The following is a 23,469-nucleotide window of genomic DNA, read 5'->3' on the forward strand; positions in this document are numbered from 1 at the left end:
TTTTTATATTTATTTAATTTTTTGGTTGATACTGCATAAACTTGCTTCTTTGCATCATTTTACCACTACTAATACTAAACTGAACTCCACAGTACAATAACTTAAATATTTTAAGCTGAAAATACAAAGTTTGTGTGAGTTACACACATATTTCCAGTGGGGATGTGTGTGTGTGTGTGTGTGTGTGTGTGTGTGTGTGTGTGTGTGTGTGTGTGTGTGTGTGTGTGTGTGGGTGTTGTTGTTATTTGGTTTTTAGGAGCATTAGCAACTAAGGCCATATTGCTCCGGGATATGCGGTGGTCATTCCCTGACCTTTCCGCATCCTCCGTATTTGGTGGTGATGGGCTCGAACCCCGGTCTAATCAAGAAGTGTGTGCTACGCACTGCTGCTCCTTCCCACCTGGCTACGGAGGCGCCTTGTGTGTGTGTGTGTGTGTGTGTGTGTGTGTGTGTGTGTGTGTGTGTGTGTGTGTGTGTGTGTGTGTGTGTGTGTGTGTGAGAGAGAGAGAGAGAGAGAGAGAGAGAGATCAATGTGCTGATTTTCTACCTGCCTAGAGGAAAATGAATACATTAGTGAAAAACAGGCATGTCTTTTCCAGCATACTGTATTTAAAGATTCATGGCTGAAAGTGCAGTGTGGAAAGCAATATTAGCACCAAGTGAATGGAGGAAGTTGTGTAAACATAATGCTACTGGTAGTAATGAAAAATTACACTTTTACTGCTTTTGTTGGAAGAGAAATAAAACTGAAGAGGACAAAAAATTTTACATTCTACTGGTCAGAAGCAAATTCTATTTCTGAATGACATTTTTTTGTCACATTGTTTCAATAAGCTAAAACAGTAAAAAATTGATGGATCTAACAGAAAATGGTTTTAGTTATGAATTATATTGGAAAATTAGTTATGAATTATATTGGAAAATTACTTATGTATTATATTAGAAAATTAGTTTTATATTGGAAAACAATTTCCAATAATAAACATAATATTTTACTAAATATAAAAATAAATTTTATTAATATTTAAGAAGCATTCTACATTTGAATGTTTCATAAAAAATTATAAATAAATAAAAAATAAATTACCTAGAAGCTGTTGTTACAATTGCATCAATAGCTTCGATTATTCTATGCAAGGCTGAATCAGTTCCAATTGTCATATCAGTACCACAAAAATCATTGTCAATAGAGCCAACCATGCCAACTATGTTCAAGTGACTGCATTCTTGATGCTTCTGTTTAGTTATTTCACCTAAAATATATAAATGACATGTGAGTCTGTAAGCTTACAACTGTTGATCATCATTACTACTAAAAAAAATTGATGTGATTGCTGAAGAGCTTGCAGAAATCACAAATATATGTAGCACATACACTGAGTGGACAGAAATCATGGGATACCTACCCAGTAATGGGTATGCCCACCTTTGGTCCGGATAAGGGCAGTCACGGTACAAGGCATTGAGTCCACTAGTTCACAAAAGCGTTCCACAGGTATTTCCATCTATGCTTTCTGCACCGCTGTCCATAATTCCATCGCAATTCTGGGTGGAGGATCCAAAGCTCGAATGGACCTTTCCACAGCATCCCAAAGATGCTCCACAGGGTTCATGTCTGAAGAATGGGAAGGCCATTTCATGGTGGTAAAATCTGCAGAATGCTCTTCAAACCATTTTCTAGTCACCACAGCTCTGTGGGGGAGGCACATTGTCCTGATGGAAGAGTCCATTGCCCTGTGGGAGCACGATGACCATGAAGGGATGCAGATAGTCTGCAAGAATCGACACATAACCTGGACCATTCAGAGATGCGCCTAGACGTACCAGAGATCCCAACGTGTGCCAGTTAAATACACCCCAGCCCATTACTGATCCTCCACTTGCCTGAACAGTTCTCATTGACATGATGAGTGCATAGCTTCGTGCAGTTTCCGCCAGATATGCACCCTCCTGTCTGCTCAAAATAACTGGAAGTGGGACATCAGAAGACCCATCTCCAATCATCCAAGGTCCAGTGCCAATTTTCTTTCGCCCAGTTGAGGCATAGAGTCCTGGGTTGTGGTGTTAGCAATGGGACCCTGGTGGGTTGGTGGCTCCCATGACCTACTGCAGCTAATAATCACCTGATAATCTTAATGGAGACGTTTCTGGCACCACCCTCATTGAAGTCGATGGTGATTTGTGCCGGTTGGCTAAAACAATACGAGACAGATGTCAATGGCTACGTTCATCCACCACCTTTCTCTGTCCACGATGAGATGTTATTCTGGAAATGGTGTATTCCCAATACACTTTGGATACTGTCAAACAGGGATAGTACAAAATCTGTACCACCTCCGAGATAGAGTGATCCATGCATTGGGCACCCACTATCATCCCCCTTTCAAAGTCGGTTAACTCACAATGTCTATCCATACTGACACTGAATTACCATCTATGTGGATGCAGTGTACCTATATACCTGCCAAGCGGAGGATGAACATGCCCTAAATATACGCCGAATTCTGTCCTTTCAGTGTACATTCAGAAAGTGCAACTGGTATGTACTTCCTAAGAAAAAGAATAATTTGTCATATCAAAATAAATAGCTGATAGTTTTTTTAAATACAAAAAAATTCTCTTTATTCTCTACTGGAAGTGTACTTATCAGTGGCTAAACTACTGACCTATTGAAGTATAATGTAGTTTAGAAAACAGCTGTGCTCACCTATAAATGTGCTGAATTTAATCGATGTGATTGTAGGGGGGAGTGCATTTCTAGTATTATAGTACAGATATTATTTTAATTTCTAAGTACCTAGGTAGAAAATTTAACCTGATTTTGAATTGCAAATCAGGCTCTCTTGTCATTCAGACCTGGAACATGGAATAGCTACGAGAAAAAATTCTTTGAGTGCAGTGGGGAAAATATTAAGAACTCTTTGGAAAGACGAAATTTGGATCTGGCATTTTGTAAAAAGACTGTTGGATTTCCAGTTTGGGCCCTGATGGAACTTAGTGATGATGGGAGCCACAGATGTGGTCATACCTCTATTAAAATACTCTAACACACAATTACTTCATAGCCTTTTTACATGAAACTAAATCACCCCAAAAATTTAGTTGGAGATCACCCATATTTCACATAGTGTACCCTCAGATTTATGATCAGCAGTACTGTGCACAGAGGGCATCATTCACTATTTTTGGAATAGTCAGGAAAGTTTATTAAAATTCTGAAATTTGTAACTATGAATAATATCCTTTTAATTTCAAAAATATCTGGCCTAAAAACTTGTATTTTTAAATACAGTGTAAAAGATGAAATCACTACTGACCCTCTCAATAGAGGGTACTATCTTTTAACAGACACAACAAGAATGCATTACACTGGAGCAAAAAATTAGCAAAAGCAACAGGTTGTCTTTTGGTGTTTATAAGTCCTAGGTGCTCTTCATTTTGTGTTCATAGGCACTGGGTACTCTTCATTTGGTATTTCTAGGCTGTAAGTACTCTTTGTTCTGTATTCTCTCTACATTATATCAAGCATACTAAAATGCCTGTGCATTAAATAAAATTTTTTGTTTTTAAAATATTTGAAAGTGTTTTTATAAATTTGGTATTGGAGTTAATAATAGCATTATTAGTGGAAAACAATGCTCTAATAGTCCTCTCTAACTGCTATTCCTTGAATTTATTCAAATGATCCACTTCTACAACACCAGATAGAGGTTTTTTCCAACAATCAACTACCAGCTGGGTGAAGGAAACTTTCACACATCTATCCTGAAACCATCCCTCCTCAATTTGAATTTATGCTCCCTCATGTGTAGTCTGAGCAAAAGGAAGGATTCCATCAGCATTGAGCTTACTCAATCTGTTTAAAGCCTTAAACACTTTAACCAGATATCCTCGAAGGTGCCTAGTCTCCAGGTGCTGCAGTTTGTAGAACTGAAGCCTTTCCTGTTCTTCTTTTGTTGTTCTTGTTGCTCTTCTCTGCACCCATTCCAATAGATACACATTCTTCATAAAATTAGGCTTCCAGGCCTGTATACAGTACTTAAGATATGGACTAACCAATGCCTTATACAATGTGATAATCATCTCCTTATCCCTGCTAGCAAAATTCCTGTATATCATTGACAAAACTCCATGAGCTGTCCTGGCAGCCTATCTGCACTGCTCAGAGAACTTCATATTTGACTGCACAATTACCCCAGGTCTTTTTTTCTAAGTGTGGAGGGGGGAAAAAAAGAGCATTTTTTATGATGAGCATGGTACCACATGGTTGTATGTTAATCTGGAATTACTGCTACCCACATACATTACCTTCTTTTTGTCAATGTTAAACTTCAATTTTTACTTCTTAACCCCTCTCCCTAACTTTTCTAGATCACAAAACTTATTCCAGCACTAACTTACTTGTAATATGAACTTTCATGACATTGTTAATGATTTTGCTAACAAAAAAGCCAAAGAAAGAATTTATCTTAGAAATCTGTGTTTAAGAATTAGTCTGCAGAATTTTACTGTTGGAATAAAATTGCTGAATTCTATTTGAATTATATTTTTTTGGGTCCTTGAAGTACAGGCAGAGTAGAGGTTCAGTAGAGGTACTGAAGTATATACTGATTCATTCTATTACAGTATGTAATTTTGTTTTACCACTGTACACATAGGCATGCCCTCTTGTAGGTAGGAAGTGTTATCTATTATCTTAGCACACTCTGAGATTTTTTTTTTTATTTGTTCTTGCTCTTGATTACTGTTCTGGCAGTGAATCCCACTACATTAAATGCCTGTTGCAGATAAATTTTATGCTCTTCCAAATCTAATCTTTCTATAACATCCAATTTCACTTTTGATGTGATACTTTTCAGACAGTTTTTGGTTACTGCATTAATAGATATTTTGGGGTGATTTTAAATTAAAAGCATCTAGCAGATATAAATACAGTACTGTACTGTAAATAAAACAAGATGACATGGAATACAAATAAGCCATGATCGTGGCTAAGTCATTAGCATTAATTACTAAGCAGCATTACTCACATATTTTGAATCCAAATGATGCACAAATATGGTAAATTCACAGTCAAGTTCTAAAAGTAGCTGAGGCTATATGGCTGGAGTATAAACAGAACTACAGTGAATTCAAATGTGTACATCTGTAATCGCAAGCTGTCTGCTGAGCTACAGTCATGACAATATTCTGTCAATAAATCAATGGAAAACATGTAATACATTTTGCACTACAGTATATATGAAATTATATTTTTGATGGAATTAATGTATGAAATTACTGAAAAGGTACAAAACAAAGATAAAATAGATATATAAAAAATTGATTTTTTTATGAAATCACCATACAGGTGCTAGAGTTAATAGCATTAATAATGGAAAAAGATGCAAGAAAGCAAGATTATACAGCATCAGCCAAAAAAACCCATATCACCTGTTAATCCCCTTTAAGAATTTGTCCAGTTCCTCCTTCAATATCTTCAAACTACCTACTTCCACAAGTGAATAGATGGAAGTTTGTTCCAACAATCAATAACTATCCTGCAACCAAACTTCCACAATTTCAATTTATATCCCCCTTGAGTGTATAGTCTGAGCAGGAGGGAAGATGCCATGGCATTTAGCTTACTCAATCCATTCAAAGCTTAAACGCCTCAGTCAAATCTCCTGATGGGTGCTGGTCTTCAGACACTGCAATTTGCAAACCTGAAGCCTTTCCTGGTAAGAGCACCCTTTTGCTCCTCTCACCAATCTCATGGTTCTTTTCTGTATCCATTTAAACAGATGAACATACTTCCTAAAATGAGGTCACCAGATCTGTATGTAGTACACAAGATGAAACTTAACCATTGTCTTGCACAAGATAACAACCTCTTATCCCTATTGGCAAAATTCCTAACCAAATTAACCCCAGGTCTTTTCATTACCCACCATCCCGAATGTGGTAACACATAGTTGGTATGTTATTCTGAAATTACTAATATAACCTGCATTTCTTCAAACAGGCCTCTAAGGTTGGGAATGGTCAAATTCATAATAACTGCAATAATACTACACCAACCATAAAACTGATTCTTTATTAAAATAAAAATGGTAAAAACCAGATTAAAATTAAACTGGTAATAAAATAAAATACACTGTTTATACAATAAAACCATAAAAATAAAGCATATATAATATGTACAATGAAATAAAATGCAATATAAATCATGGAATAAAAGCAATAAAAACACAACCATAGCTTTCAAAGGCATCTGCCTCCTTTATCAACTGTAATACTTAACACCCTATAGTACATCCTTAAATATCAGCAGGATCATGGTTCATGGTAAGTGTTACTGGAGGAGTTAATAAAGAATCAGTTTTATGGTTGGTGTAGTATTATTGCAGTTATTATGAATTATAACTTGCATTTGTCAATGTTAAACTTCAACTGCCACTTCTCAGCACATCTGTCTAATTTTTGCAGAACATACTGCAGTAGCAACCCCTGATTACTGTCATTAATCATCATGCCAACATTTGTAGCATCTGCAAATTTAGACATTAAACGATATCTCTTCATCCATATCGTTAATAAATACAGGAGGAAGCAAAAAATGTACCAACAGCAACAAACCCTATGGAACTCAACAAATAATAGTAATCCAAGAGGAGCAGCCAGTTTCCACTGATAACCACTCTGTCTTCTCCCACTCAACCATCCCTCTATCCATAGCAGCAACATGCCCCTAAAACAACATTGTTCCAATATGTAGCTTTTCAGAAATATATGTGATATAAAAATTATTTTTCGCATCCAGTTCCTTTGTTACTATAGTATTCAATCAGACTGGTCAGACAAGATCACACCTTAACAAACGAATGTGACTGCAGTGTAACTGCATTTCTGTCTAGATGGCCCTGCATTATTCTTTTCCCCGGAACAGAAAAGTCAAGCTAAGAGCTCTGTAATTACTTATGTCAATCCCTCTTTGTAAACTGGGGATACATTCACATATCTCCAGTCCATAGAAATCTTCCCTAAAACCAAGGATGATCTCATAATTATGGCTAAAGATTTGTTGCCTCCAAATATAATGGATAGATCCCCAGGTACCTTTTATATGTTTAGCATCAACAAATTCTCTTCCACTTTCCTAGTGGTTATTACAAAATTATTTAGATCCCTGTTAGAATTGGATACACTTCCAGAATCCCCATCCCTAAAAAACTCCACATGTGTGAATGTAGATGTAAAATATCTATTCAGTTTGTCAGAAACTTGAGCAGGACCATCAACAGTTAAACCATTCATATCTAGCATATCAATGTGATTCATCCAATTCCTTCTAGTTATCACATAAAGAACTTACTTTATATAAAAGTTTTCCTTTAGCATCAGGTGGTTGATTGCTGGAACAAACTTCCATCTGTTGTTGTAAGTTGACAGCTTAAATAAATTCAAGGCAGAACTAGACAAACTTTTTGGAGAGAATGAATAAATGAAATGGGAAGTGTCATTTTTTTTTAGCCGATGCTGTATAAGATTGCTTTCTAGCATCATTTGCCACTACTAATATAACTTCTTTACTTTATGTTAAAAACATACTTTATGTAAAAACATAAAGTGCATTTTTACATAAAGTTAAGTAAAGAAGCCTTTCGATATTTTCTAAGCATTCTTTGCAGAGACTTTCTCACAATCTGACTTAGCTTGCCTAACATCCTTTGTGACTTTGCAGAATAGTTTATATCTGGTGTAGATTACGATTAAATTTCAAAGCGTCTGCAATTCTTCCCAAACACAATAGAAGAGAGTATATAAGCAGAACTTTGTCAATCAATTCAGCCCTGGAGAGATTGTCAAGTCTCATGGGGTAGAATTTTTTTCAGGGTGGTCTCTGCTTGTTAAGAGGAGAGATTGCTTCCACAGGGATCAGATTCATTTAAATAGAAAGGGTGCAAGAATATTTGCTGATGCTATCGAGGAAGTGCTGTGTGGATCAGAGTTCTTCTAGCTTGAGGGATTCACAGACTAATAGACTGACAGCAGCTGCAGACAGAAGTGAAAGTGATTCTTGAACTGCTTCTATTGGAACGAGCAGAAGCCTGGAAAGCATGATGCTGGGGATTTCAAGAACTGCTGGGAGTCATCATAAAACAAGTAAATACATGGAAAGTGTTAGAGTAACTAAGAGTAAGAATAGCTGCATGTATACTTGCATATGCACCAATGCTAGGGTAGCAATCAATTTGATAAATTTGAAGTGCTGGTCAAGATATCAAATTTTTAGAATATCGGACACATGATGTCACACAGATATAAGCAGTGCAGAATAGGAATTTGGGAAGTTTAATGAATACAGAAAGGATAGACAGGATAGGAAGGGAGGAGAGATTATGCTGTTAGCTAAGAAACACATAAAATCTAAGGCAGTGCATCAAGTAAACATGGGTGGACATTGCAAAGTCGAGTCACTTTGGTGTGACATAGACACCGGAAAAGCAAAAATGAGGATAGGAGTGTGTTATAGGCCTATTGACTCTGATGAGTACAACAAAGAACTGTACAGAGAAATAGAGTGGACCAGGAAATCAGATTGTCTTATAATGGGGGATTTTAACTTAGGAGATATTGACTGAAACTTGTGGATTGGTAACTTGCACACTAGCAGTGGATTTATTGGATGACTGTTTTCAACAGCAGCATGTTCGAGAGGCAACCAGAGGGGGTAATACTCTTGATCTGCTCATGAATGAATAATCAGCAGTGATTATTCATGCATTAAGAATCTGCAGATGAAGGAACCACTAGGTGGCAGTGATCACAATGTATAGATGTGGGATTTACTTAAAGATAACTACCATCAAAGGAAGGATTTTTGCATTCGCAAAGGTAACTACAGTGGTCTCAGACAGTTTTTAAATTCTATACCGTGGAAACAATGGATGATGCTACCAATAGCAAATTGTAAATGGGTAGCATTCAAGGAATTAATCTTAGAAGCTACTAGGCTTTTCATGCCAAATAAGAAATACCATTCAAGGTTCAGGCCTAAATAGATGTCAGATGAACTAATGTCACTTGGAGCAGAGAATAAAACTGCATGTGATGCATATAAATATAAATTATCAGGCAACATAGAAGCCTATGGCAGATATAAACTAATCTGTAATCAAGTTACAAAGCTGGTTAGGCAAGTGAAGGCAGAATATGAGAAACATATGGCAAAGGATGCAAAGAAAAACAGCAAAGATTTCTTTACTTATGTAAACCCTAGAAGGAAGTGGATGAATCAGATTGGTCCACTTGATATCGATGGTTCAATTGTTGATGATCCTGCTCAGATAGCAAACAAACTGAATGAGTATTTTGCATCTACATTCACACATGAGGAATTCTGTGGATAAGTGGAGGCCATAAATTTATCAAACTCTAACAGAGAACTAAATGATAACTGTGCAAAGTTGAGGAGAAATTGTTGAAGTTAAACATAAGAAAGGCACCTGGGGTGAATGGAATCTATCCAGTTATATTAAAGGAATTAGCAAAGAAAGTAAGCAAACCATTATCCATAATTATGAGAGCACATTTGGATTCAGGAGAGGTTCCCATGGACTGAAGATGTGCAAATGTATCCACAATTTACAAAGGAGGATCAAAGGGTGACACAAGTAATTACAGACCTGTTAAACATCTGTTCTGGGGAAAATAATGGCATCACTGATTAAAGAAGCATTGCAGGATCTAAACAAGACTGCAATTATTGTTCAGACACAGCATGGGTTTTTTAAGGGGAAATCTTCTCTCACTAATTTGATTGGATACCATGATGTGGTCACAAAGAAACTAAATGCAAAAAATTAATTTAGATATCATATACTTGGATTTCAGGAAAGCTTTTCATACTGTTGCACATGGAAGACTGCTCTACAAAGTGGAGCAGTATGGCATTAAGGGCAAGTTGCTGCTATGGATAAAGGGAACTTTGAGTTGGAGAAGACAGAGTAGAGTAGTAATCAATGGATACTGCTCTTCATGGACTAATGTTATTAGTGGAGTTGCCAAGGTTTGTTGTTGGGCCCATTGTTGTTTTTTATATTTATCAATCATATTGATGAAGGTATTATATCAGGCTTAATGACCAAGTTTGCAGACAATACGAAAGTGGTAGGGTTGTTAATGACAGTATGCTACTGCAACATGATCTAGAAAAGTTCAGCAGATGGGCTGAGATTGATTGATTGATTTTGATTTGGTAGTTGTTGGCGCATCGGCTTCTGTGGCCATATTGCACCTCCCAAGGTTTTTGCAGTACTTTGATCCAAGCCCGAGGCGGGAATCGAACCCGCGACCTTTGGGTTGACGGGCAGGTACTTTTCCCACTCGGCTAGCCCGGTCGGCATGGGCTGAGAGGTGACAACTGAAGTTTAACATTGACAAATGCAAAGTACTGCATATGGGAAGCAGTAATCCCCAAGTAGCATACTAACTGTGCAGTACTACACTCACGGTAGTGGAGAATGGATAAGACCTGGAGGTAATTGTGCAGTCAGGGATGAAGTTTTTAGAGCAGTGAAAACAGGATGCCAGAGTAGCTCAGACAGTCTTATCAGTGATATACAGGAATTTTGTTAGCAGGGATAAGGAGTTGATTATCCTATTGTATAAAGCAATGGTCTGGCCACACCTTGAATAGTGCTACAGGTCTGGAGGCCTCATTTTAGGAAGGATGTAGAGCTGCTGCCACAATTACAGAAAAGGATAACGACATTGGTGAGGGGGAAGAATGGGCTGATGGGGAAGATGGGCTGAGAGGTGGCAACTAAAGTTTAACAATGACAAATGTAAAGCACTGCATATGGGAAGCAGTAACCCCAGAGTAATGTATCATCTGTGTGGTACTACACTGACACTGGTAGAGAATGAAAAGGACCTGGGGGTAATTGTGCAGGCAGATATGAAGTTTCTGAGAGTGCAGACGGTCTACAAGAGTAGCTCATGGTGTCTTGTCAATGATATACAGGAATTTTTCTAGCAGGGATAAGGAGGTGATTATCCCCTTGTATATAGCAATGGTCAGGCCACACATTGAGTACTGTGTACAGGTCTGGAGGCCTCATTTTAGGAAGGATGTAGAGCTGCTGGAGCGAGTGCAGAGAAGCAACAAGATTAGTGAATGGAACAAAGGGTTGCTCTTACAAAGAAAGGCTTAAGTTTTGCAAATTACAGTGTCTGGAGACTAGGCACTTACGAGGTGATCTGATTGAGGTGTATAAAGCCTTAAATGGTTTGAGCATGCTAATGCTGATGGGATTCTTCCTCTTGCTCACAATAATCGCCTGAGAGGGCATAAATTCAAATTGAGGAAAGACAGTTGTAGGACAGATGTGTGGAAGTTTGCCTTTAGCCAGCGTGTGATTGATTGCTGGAACAAACTTTCCATCTGTTGTAGAAGTTGATAGCTTAAATAGATTCAAGGCAGAACTAAACAAACATTTGGAGCAACTGGATGGGTGAAATTAGAAGATTTGTATTGTTTATTTATTTATTTTTTGGCTGATGTTATATAAGCTAGCTTTCTTGCATCATGTTCCTTTACTAATGCTAAAGAAAGGGTTGCTCTTACCAAGAAAGGCTGAAGTTCTGCAAATTGTAGCATTTGGAGGCAAGGCACCTGTGAGGTGATCTGACTGAGGTGTATAAGGCCTTGAATGGTTTGAGCAAGCTCACTGCTGATGCAATTCTTCCTCTTGCTCAGATTATGCACCCAAAGTGGATCAAATTCAAATTGAGGAAAGATAGTTGTAGAATAGATGTGTGCCAATTTGTCTTTAGCCAGTGGGTGGTTGATTGCCTGAACAAACTGCCATCGGCCATTGTGGAAGTTGATAGCTTAAATAAATTCAAGGAATAACTGGACAAACTTATGGTACGATTGGATAGGTGAAATGGAAAGTTTTTTTTTTAACTGATGCTCTATAAGTTTGCTTTCTTGCATTATATGCCTCTACTAATGCTAATTCTAGGCTTCAGTACACCTGATAATTTATATGCATCCGAAGTATTTTTCTTTTCTGTTATGAGCCTTATCAGTTCATCTGACTTTCATTTAGGTCTCAGCCTTGAACAGCATCTCTTAGTTGGTATAAAAAGCTGAGTGACATCTAAGATTACGTTTGTGAATGCCTTTCATTTCCAATTTGATGTTTGTAACATTATCAGTAGATCCAATTACATAGAATTTAAAAACTGCCTAAGTGCATTTAGTGACCTTTACAAAAGCAAAATCCCTTCCTTTTGCTCTTCACAGTAGTTACATCTTTAAATAAATCTCACATCAATACATTGTGATCACTGCCATCTAGTGGTTCTCTTATTATTGCAGATTCTTAGTACATCACTAGCAACTGCTGATAATCAGATCAAGAGTACTGGCTTCTCTCTCTCTCTCTCTCTCTCTCTCTCTCTTGTTGCCTTTTAATATGCGATATTAAGAAGTCATGCAATAAATCCACAAACGTCTTATTATCACGTGAGTTACCAATCCACTATCTGGAAATTTGAAATCACATATAAGTTATTCTGATTTACATGGCCCACTTATTTGACTGTATAGTTGTTCATTGTGCTGATCACAGTTACAGTTATTTGGCCTATAACATAATGCTACTCTCATTAAGCATGTTCGCACGCCTAATGCACCTATTTTGTTCACTAGTTTTTTTCAATCTGTCTGCATACAGCAATCTGACTCCCTGTGGACAGATGTTCAAAAAATTTTATATTTGGAACTTTTAAAAATATTTGTCAAATCATTCCAAATTTCATTAAAATCAGACAAACAGAAATCTGCCAATTCTTATTTCTTTTTTTCAATACAGTTTGTATATAAAAAATAAATTAATAGATTAAATGTAGTTTTAAATGCAGAGTACTGTATTTTAAATGCAGAGTAGTTTGTGGTGAAGAGATACACTTATATGTAGAGAGAAAAAAAAATTAAAAAAAAAAGAGCATACAGAAGAAGAGTAATAAATATTGTACAGTTGTAATTAAACTGAACAGCTAAGTTTGGAGAATATACAGAGTTTTATTAAGTGTTATAAAGTTATAATCTTAGAAATTAATTGACTTTTCACTTATATTTACTTTTCACTTCTTTTCACACAAGAAGAAAAATAATTCATTTAATTGAAGATTAACTTGTTTTTGTTTGCCCAATGCTTATGTAATACCAAACTGACTAAACGCTGCACTGGTCACTCATGTCACCTGGATACACTGCCTTAGATTTCATGTGCTTCTTAACTAAGAGCATAATTAATTTTCCCCCATCCTCCTGAAGTTCTTTATGAAACAATTTGACTATACATTTTAATTCCTACAATCCAATTTTCATAAAATCTTCTAATCCAACAGACTTTCCAGAAAACTATCCAAATTAATGCTGTTAAGTGCCATCTTCCCTGAAAGGCTTTTAAACCCTGCTCCCAGTCCCCAATACTTTGAGAATTACCCATAACCGTTGAACACATTATTGGTTGATGAGAAAGGGCAGACAGGAATACAAAGCAAAGTCAGATTAAAACTTTCTATTGAAGAATCCAGAAATAAAACCAACTTTTGTGCCATCAGGAAAACCCCCATACCCACATGACTACAACGGATGTTCAGCATATTTACTACTATACATGAATGATATCTGAAAGTTTATGCAAAGCAACTATACTAGAATGTCAGTTATCCCAAATAATTAGAAAGGCTGACCTTTCTCCTTTTTTTTTAATAATGACAGTACAGTAAGCACCAGTTAGAGTGATCATGTTTGCAAACTGAATTTTGCAAACATGAATTCTGAAATGAATTTTGATTCATTCTAATAAGCAAAAGATCAAGTTTACTACCCATTTATAACAGATTGTACAAACAAAAAGCTCAATAAACTGAAAATTGCAAATTGTTTTTAATGTTTTATGGTTGTAACCTCTATAATTCTGTGACCTTCAGAGATGTGCTTTAGAAAAATATCACAGAGACTACTGGGTTTTCTCGGAAAACATGAGTGAATTTCAGATTAGTTTAGCTCCAGATTCAGTAAGAATAATATCATCCCGAAACTGTGTGATTTATTATTTTTCTCAATTTTTATGGTAAAATGTGAACAAAAAGAAAACGTGTAGTTTTAATTGCAACAAAAAACAGAAATTATTAATAGAATTACAAAAGGAAATTTAGAAAATGTTTAATGTGGGGACTTCAACAATTTATGACATCAAGAAAAATTCCAATGCTATAACAGAATTTGTGCCAATTATGGATAGTGAAGGATGATCTAGCAGGAAAAAGATGATGTTGAAACCTGAAAATGTCGCTTTAGAGAGTGCACTTTATTTGTGGTTTCTTCAGAAGCGAAGTTCAGGTGAATCAGTGTCTGGCCCAATGTAGTGTGAAAAAGCATTGGTAAAGGGAAGGATTTTTGCTTTCATAAAGGTGACTACAGTGGTCTCAGACAGTTTCTAAATTCTATACGGTGGGACCAACTGATGATATTACCAACAACAAATTCTAAATGGTAGCATTCAAGGAATTAATGTTGGAAGCTACTAGGCTTTTCATACCAAGAAACACTGTTCAAGTGTTTTAGCCTAAATGGATGGATTAGAAGGGAGCGAAAATCCCACAGAGGACTGAAGTGGTTTTAGCCATATTTATGGTTTATTACCAAAAGCAAATTCTAAATGGGAAGTATTTAAAAAATTAATCTTGGAAACTACTAGGCTTTTCATACCAAATAAGAAATACTGTTCAAAGTTTTGGCCAAAATGGATGTCAGATAAACTAATGAAACAAGTAGCAGAGAAAAAAAATGCATGGGATGCATAGATATTATCAGGCGACACAGAAGCCTATGGTAGATATAAGCTAGTCTGCAATCAAGTCACAAAGGAGATTAGACAAACAAAGGAAGATTACGAGAAATCTTTGGCAAAGGATGCAAAGTAAAACAGTGAAGACTTCTTTACTCATATAAACTCTAGAAGGAAGGGGATGAATCAGATTGGTCCACATGATATCAATGGTTTGAATGTTAATGATCCTGCTCAGGAAGCTGACAATCTGAATGAGTATTCTGCATCTACATTCACACATTAGGAGTTATTTAGGGAGGGGAATACCAAACATTTATTAAACTCTAGCAGGTTGCTAAAGGGTTTTGTTATAACTGAGAACAAGTGTAGGAGAAATTGTTGAAGTTAAACAAAAGAAAGGGTGGATGGGACCTATCTTGGAGTGGAGGGAATCTATCCAGTAATATTAAAAGGGGTAGCAAAAGATGTACGCAAACCTTTAGCCGTAATTACGAGAGCATCCTTGGATTCAGGGGAGGTCCCCACAGACTGGAGATGTGCAAATCTATCAACAGTAACAACAGTATCCCCTATTCAGAAAGGGGGTTCAAAGAGTGACACGAGTAATTACAGACCTGTTAGTTTAACTTCTCTTCCAGAAAAAATTATAGAGTCAATGGTTAAGGAAGCATTGTAGGATCATCAAGATTGCAGACACAGCATGGTTTGTTAAGGTGAAGTCTTGTGTGACGAATTTGATTGGATACTACAATGTAGTCACAAAGGAACTGAATGCAAAAAATAATTTTGATATCATATTCCTGGATTTCAGGAAAGCTTTTGATACTGTTGTACATGAAAGACTGCTGTACAAATTGGAGTAGTATGGCATTAAGCACAAGTTGCTGCTATGGATAAAGGGATGGTTGAGTGGATGAAGAAAGAGACTGGTAATTAATCGATTGACACTGCTCTTTGTGGACTAATGTTACTAGTGGAGTCCACCAGGGTTCGGTGTTAGGCCCATTATTGTTTTCTATATTTATCAATAATATTGATAAAGGTATATCAGGCTTAATGTCCAAGTTTGCAGAGGATACAAAGGTTGAGTGTTGATATTGAAAGTAACAACAGTATGCTGCTGCAACAGGATCTGGAAAAGTTGACCATATGGGCTGAGAGGTGGCAACTGAAGTTTAACATTGACAAATGGAAAGTACTGCATATGGGTAGCAGTAATCCCAGAGTAACCTACCAACTGTATGATATTACAGTCAGGGTAATGGAGGATGAAACGGACTTGGGGTACTTGTGCAGCCAGATGTGAAGTTTTCTGAGCTGTGCAGAGAGGTTGCCAGAGCAGCTCATGTGGATTTGTCAATGATATACAGGAATTTTGCTAACAGGGATAAGGACGTGATTATCCCTTTGTATAAGGCAATGGTCAGTCCACACATTGAGTACTGCATACAGGTGTGGAGATCTCAGTTTAGGATGGATGTAGAGCTACTAGAACGAGTACAGAGATGGGTAATAAGATTAGTGAGGGAAACAAAGGGTTGCTCTTAACAAGAACGACTTAAGTTCTACAAATTGCAACATCTGGAAATAAAGCACCTGCAAGGTGATCTGATTGAGGTGCATAAGGCCTTGAATGGTTTGAGCAAACTCAATGCAGAGGGGATTCTTCCTCTTGCTCACATTATGCATCTGAGGGGAATAGATTCAATTTGAGGAAAGACAGTTGTAGAATAGATGTGCGGAAATTTGCCTTTAGCCAGTGGGTGGTTGATTGCTGGAACAAACTTCCATTGGTCGTTGTGGAAGTTGATAAATTCAAGGAAGAACTGGACAAACTCTTGGAGCAAATTGATGGGTGAAATGGGTAGGGATTTTATTTTTCTTGGCTGATGCTGTATAAGCATGCTTTCTTGCATCATATGCCTCTACTAATGTTAATACCTCAATCAAATTATGAACTGTGTGATATTACCTTGCAGGTGCCTAAACTTCAGATGCTGCAATTTGCAGTACCCCTCTGTTCCCCTTACTAATCTCATTGCCCTTCTCTGTACTTGTTCCAGCAGCTCTACATCCCTCCTAAAATGAGGCCTACAGACCCGTATGCAGTACTCAAGATGTCGCCTGACCATTGCCTTATATGATGGGATAATCACTTTCTTATCCCTACTAGCAAAATTTCTGTATTATCATTGACAAAACCCCATGAACTGTCCTGGCAGCCTGTCTGCACAATTACTTCCAGGTCCTTTTCATTTTCCACTACACAAGTGCAGTAGAGGTGATTAGTTTGAATAAATTCAAGGAATAACTAGACAAACCGTCAGAGTGGATATACAGGTGAATTGGGAAAGCTTGACTTTTTATTTTTGGATGATGCTGTATAAGCTTGCTTGGATGAATGCTTTGCTACTACTAATAATAATAATAACTGCAGAGAGAGTGTGCCATGGCTAAAATTCCCCTGAGTAGACTTCACTTTACACCTTCATCCAAGTAACTTCTTTATGAACAGGCTTAGCTATGCTTCTTTCAATGCAGCAATCTGCCCAGATGAAAATTTACACAGAAAAAGAGTAGGAACAATATCTCTATGCTGGTAAGCGGAGGCAAAGTTCAAATGGTTAAATCGCATATAGACCTAGGCCTAAAATGGGATAAGGGACTAACATTTTCCAAACACTTTGATTATATCAAAGCAAAAACATATGCAGCACTCTGGGCTGGGAAACAGGAGTTAATCGGCATTAGAAACCCAGATCTTGTTAAAAAGTACATCTTGAAATGTATACTTCCCATTCCACTATATACTTCACAGATTTGGTTCTCTGCCCTGCCAAGTAATCTGAAAGCTTTCCTCAGTATTGAATAGTGACTTTTGAGATGTCTGAACAGGATCTCAAATTACCCATTTATTATCTCTAGAGCCATCCTACTTTCCAATCTCAGTATAGTATTCCTCTCAGGAAACAGACAATTAACACAAGAAACATTTTCACATTAGCCCAACTACTAAAAGGAAGATTAGATTCTCCCAGCATTGACGGCTTGTTTCACTCTCATCGAGAAGCCCCCAGGAATGCTGAAACAAGACATCCTTTTCAAAGCAACTTAAAAAATCTGGACAGCCTAAATCACTTTTTTCCAGCAAACAAGATGGAACTTTTCAATCAACTAAGAATTGAACTGGAAAAGCTCTGTAATGACAAGGCCTACAGGTTGTAGGTCCTTGCTGACTCCTATCATCTCGTGCCACTTTAGTGCACAGCCACTAGGCACAAAACTGCATTTAATTTTGATCCCTTTTAACTATATCTTCTCATTATTCTAAATGTCAATCTAAGATGTCAAAATTTGAAATATTATAATATAAAATCATAATTTCACATGTATTTCAAAATTTTGTATTCAACCTTTCAGAGTGAATGTCCGATGGACCTTGTAACCTTTTGCTCATGGGATCCCCTTCACACCTTAGAATGTAACTCACACCCTTCTAGCCAATGGCTGTCCCAGGGGTGTCTCCTCAACAGAGAAATAAACTGATAATAATAATAATATTGGAAGCAATGGGTAGAGCACTTGTGGGGGTGAAAAGACAAAATCACAAAGGTTTCAGATTTAGTGCAACAATGAAACACTGAATTTTCTATTAGTAAAGTATTATTTTCTTTTGATTTCTCTTAGAGAAGGTTGTCTCTGTGTGCTGCTTTTATAACAAAAAATAACTATTTATCATTATAAATATGATAATTTCTTTTAAAATAGTCATACTACAAAAAAAACTCTTTAATCTAGCACCTTTTGACAGTGCCAGATTTTAAATTTTACAGATTTCTGAGAGAGATACCTAGAGGTAGAGTACTTTGGAAAATTATATTCCAATGAATATCAAGCACTTAACGTATTCCTCACACATGAGGAATATTTTAGGGAGTGCGATGCCAGAAGTTTATCAATCTCTAACAGGGGGCAGAAAGATTTTGTGATAACTGACAGGAAAGTGGAAGACAACTATACAAATTAATTATACAAAAGATACCTGGGCTGAATGGGACTACCTAATTATATTAAGGGCGCTAGGAAAGGAGGTAAGCAAACCCTAGACATAATTATGAGAGCATTTTTGGATTCAGGGTAGGACCCAGTGGACTGGAGATGTACAAATGTATCTCCAATTCACAAAGGGGACAAAGAGTGACATGAGTACAGACCGGTTAGTTTAACTTCAATTCCAGGGAAAATAATGGAGTCACTAATTAAAGAAATAATGCAAAACCATCTAGATAGGAGGGCAGTTATACTTCAGTCACAACATAGGTTTGTTAAGGGGAGATCTTGTCTGATTAATTAGATTGGATACTACGATGCAGTGACAAAGGAACTGGATGCAAGAAATAATTTTAATATCATATACTAGGATTTTAGAAAAGCTTTAGATACTTTGCATAAAAGAATGCTGTGCAAACTGAAGCAGTATGCATTAAAGGAAATTTATCGCTTTGGATAAAGGGAACGTTTGAGTGGGAGATGAGTGTGGTTATCGATGGATACTATTCTTCGTGGACTAATTTTATTAGTGCAGTTTCCCAAGGTTTAGTGCTGGGCATATTCCTGTGTTCTGTATTGATTAATGATATTGATTGATGAGGGTATATGAGGCATAATGTCAAAGTTTGCAAATACAAAGGGTGGCAGGGTAATTAATGACAGTAGTGAAGGTATGCTGTTGGAACAAAACCTAGAAAAATTAGGCAAATGGGCTGAGAAATGGCAATTGAAATTTAACATTGACAAATGCAAGGTACTGCACATGGGTAGCAGTAATTCCTGAGTAATTTATCAACTGTGTGATAAATTATCATAAATTCAATTGATAAATTTGATCCTCTTTTGTGGCTTGATTACAGACTAATTTATATAAACCATAGGCTTTTGTATCACCTCAAAAGTTATATGCATCCCACGCATTTTGATTCTCTGCCACAGGTTTCAACAGTTCCTCTGATATCAATTAGGTCTAAGCTTTGAAAGTATTTCTTAGTTGGTATGAAAAGCCAAGTAGCTCTACGACTCTTTCCCTGAATGCTTCCCATTTAAAATTTGTTGTTGGTAACATTATTAGTTGGTCTCTCTCTGTATAGAATTTAAAAACAAACTGTCTGAGCCCATTGTAGTTACCCTTATGAAAGAAAAGCCCTTTTCTTTACCTTTGAGAGTAGTAGTTGTCTTTAATAAATCCCACATCTCGACACTGTGATCCTTACCACCCAGAGGGTCTTTAACCTGCAGATTCTTAATGCACAAAGAATCACTGCTGATAATCAGATCAAGATTATTGCTTCCTCTTGCTGCTTCTCTAACATACTGCTGTAAAAAAACAGTCATCCAATAAATACACAAAATTTTGCTATTGTGTGAGTGACCAATCCACAAGTTCTGCTCAATATTTGGAGAGTTAAAATCCCCCATTATAAGACATTCTGGTTTACTGGCCCATTCTATTTCTCTGTACAGCTGTTTTACTCATCAGAGTCATTAGGCCTATAACACACTCCTACTCTCCTTTTTGTTTTCCCAGTACTTATGTCACACCAAACTGAATCAACATTGCACTGGCCACCCACACCAACTGGATACATTGCCTTAGATTTAATGTTCCTTAACTAAGAACATAATCTCACCCCACCTCTCCTGTCTGTCCTTTCTGTACACATTATACTCCCCCATAATGAAATTCTGCATCCTTATGTCTGATTGACACGATGTCTCTGTTGTGCTTGTTGTAGGGTTTTGGGAGCATCAGCAACTAAGACCATGTAATTGTATGTAAATTTTGTGTGTTCTTTGGTTGATTTTTTGTTTCCTGGACGAAAAACCCAAGTTTCCAGGGGGAAAAAACATGCTACTCTCGCCTGAGACTGCCTCACACAGCCATGTTATGAAAAAGGCCCATAAAAATTCCTCACATCATTGATGTGAGGATATTTAGTCAGTCCCCCCATCCCAGGTCTTTTCCACCTGAGATGGAGAGGTCAGCAATTCTATCACCTGTGCTACCTACGAGGGCACCATGGTTCTGATATCCCCATAATGTCTGCACTTCATGACTTAATCAGTACTTCAAATTCATTTACTATGAATTTGAAGTACTGATGCATGTATACATGCACATGTTCTTAATCTTAACACAACCCATGTATTTATATGTTCCATGATGACCCACAACAGGACTTGAAATCCCAGAATACTTGTTTTCCAGGTTGTTACATGTTCCAATAGAAGCAGTGCAAGAATCACTTTTATCTCTGCCTGCAGATATTCCTAATCTATTAGTCTGTGTACCTTCCCCCACAAGGCTAGTAGTTTTCTGACCCACCTATCACCGCTTCAACAGTATCAGCAAATATTCTGGCACCCCTTCTATTTAAGTGTATTCCATCCCAGCAAAAACACTCTCTCCTGTTACAAGCATAGGCCATGCTGTGAAAAAATTCAATGCACACGTTTTGCACCTTCTCTTCAAGGTCGAATTGATTAACAAGGCTCACAACATGTACTCCTCCTATCAAGTTTGGCAGAATTGCAGATAATTTCAAATGCAATCCTAACTCACAACTTTATCCCAACATTGTCCTGTACTTGTTAAGTAAGTCCTTAAATCTCCTACTCTTAATATCATTAGTGCCAATGTGTACAACATTACTGCCTTTTGTGCCCTTAAAAGATGGTATCTGCTCTACAATATTTTCAACTTTTGCCTGTGGCAGACATACCCTGGTCCTATTCCACCTATCCTTTTTGCACAATGTATTCCTGTTTCACCATTAATAGTCACTGATCACTACCTCCTATGGAACCAACACATTCTTCCTTGGGGCTTGCTGTTGTGTTGCCTTGACACCTAAATGAGGGCTCTGGTGTTGAGTTGAGTAGCCGAGAGTTTGATAGCTCCCGATTTTAGTTCCTTTGAGGGCATCCACCCTGTTCTTCAAACTTATCAGAATGCTGAGTTCATGCCTAATTTCCTCATACTCTTTGATTGAACACACAAAGACATCCCCCTTGGCTGCATTATGTCCATATTTGCCACTCCCAAATGACTCCAATAGAAAATGTCATTGACATGAATTCAAGTTCTAGCTATAAAACTCTAATGATCTCATCACTGCTGAAATGTAAGAAAATATCACTGGATGGGAATAAAAATGTTTATTTAGTTATGTTTCCACCTTTTACTACATCACATGCTATAAGAAAAACTCTAAAGAAAGTAAGAAGTTATAAATAAAAGAGCTAATAAAGACTAAAGTAGTTAATTTCTAACTAAATGTTTCGGATTATTATGCATGCTATATTAAAGTTAGTTAGTTAGTTATTTTGGTTTTTAGGAGCATTAGCAACTAAGGCCATATTGCTCCAGGATATGCGGTGGTCATTCCCTGACCTTTCCGTATTTGGTGGTGACGGGCTCGAACCCCGGTCTAATCAAGAAGCGTGTGCTACGCACTGCTGCTCCTTCCCACCTGGCTACGGAGGTGCCTATACTATATTAAAGAAAAATCAGAAATACATGAGCAAGTTAAACGTGTGTTAAGAAAAAGTATTTGAAGTTGGGAGCCCACTTAATTAATATTTAGCCAAAAGAAAGAAAGAATGAATGAATACGGAGGTAAGCTTAGCAGCAACAAGTAAAGATGCTTGAAACTACATGCTATTACTCACTGATCTAAAGTGGCAATCACAAGTTGTCATGGGTACCAAGGCACACCAACATGCACATTTTCTTACCTTTCTCTACCAACTCATCCAATAAAGAACTCCATTCTTGACGAAATAAATTTGCACCAGTCAGACTACCATCACCACCAATTACAACCAAGTTTGTAATGTTGTTCCTGATGAGGTTAGCAGCTGCTTTCAAGCGGCCTGGACGATCTCGAAAATCTTTACAACGTGCACTACCAATCACAGTACCTCCCTTAAAGAATAATATGAATTTACTTAATCAAAAAAATTAATTGAATAATAAAAGGTAGCAGAAACTATTGGCACCTTTATCATTTGGGTAAATGTACGAATACAATGTCAAAATTACTCCACTTTTCAGAGGATAGAAATGGTGAAACCAAGAGCAGCTTCTCTCAATGAGATGCACTTGATTGTTATCTTTAAAATCAAAATTCATATGCTTTACCTGCATTCATTTTCAACCATGCAGAGACAATCTACTCTAAGTGAAGACCAAGCCCAAAGTTCTTGGCACTTAGAACTAATAGACACAGACCAATAGATGGCACATAGAACTAATAGACAAATACCACTATCCACAGTTCTGTAAACATTGCTGATCTTTTTAAATTATTAGTATTAGTAGTAAATTATTATTATTAGTAGAAATATTCTCTCTACCCTCTGGTGAACATGGAGCCATTTGAATACATTAAATGGGGAAGGGGTTGCTGAAGGTTGAACATTAAACTATTGCAGTATTGCATCATTTCCTTCCCTGAGTCAGCTATCTGACTCAGGGAAGGAAATGATGCATTATTCTTTGCATATTATGAAGATCTTTACAGTGGAGATCAGGCAGAATTGGATCCAGGTTTTGTGG

General features: G+C 37.1%; 1 protein-coding gene across 4 annotated transcripts in view; it reads right to left on the minus strand.

The window, feature by feature from the left end:
* Positions 1–23,469, minus strand: part of LOC150085475 (ATP-dependent 6-phosphofructokinase-like) — a 499,449-nt gene that overhangs the window by 368,999 nt on the left and 106,981 nt on the right. For 2 of the 4 annotated variants that reach the window (XM_090374056.1, XM_090374057.1), the window contains 2 exons: positions 22,647–22,836; positions 1,088–1,253 (listed from right to left, as the gene is read on the minus strand). In XM_090374056.1, the coding sequence (XP_090230182.1) occupies positions 1,088–1,253; positions 22,647–22,836 (356 nt within the window). Of the gene's footprint in view, positions 1–1,087; positions 1,254–11,611; positions 11,734–22,646; positions 22,837–23,469 lie in introns of those variants that run through there. The other 2 variants (XM_090374059.1, XM_090374058.1) reach the window with 2 other exon arrangements.

The sequence above is a fragment of the Mastigoproctus giganteus genome, chromosome 5 (genome assembly GCF_048544385.1).
Source record: "Mastigoproctus giganteus isolate SK-2022 chromosome 5, ASM4854438v1, whole genome shotgun sequence".
NCBI lineage: Eukaryota > Metazoa > Arthropoda > Arachnida > Uropygi > Thelyphonidae > Mastigoproctus > Mastigoproctus giganteus.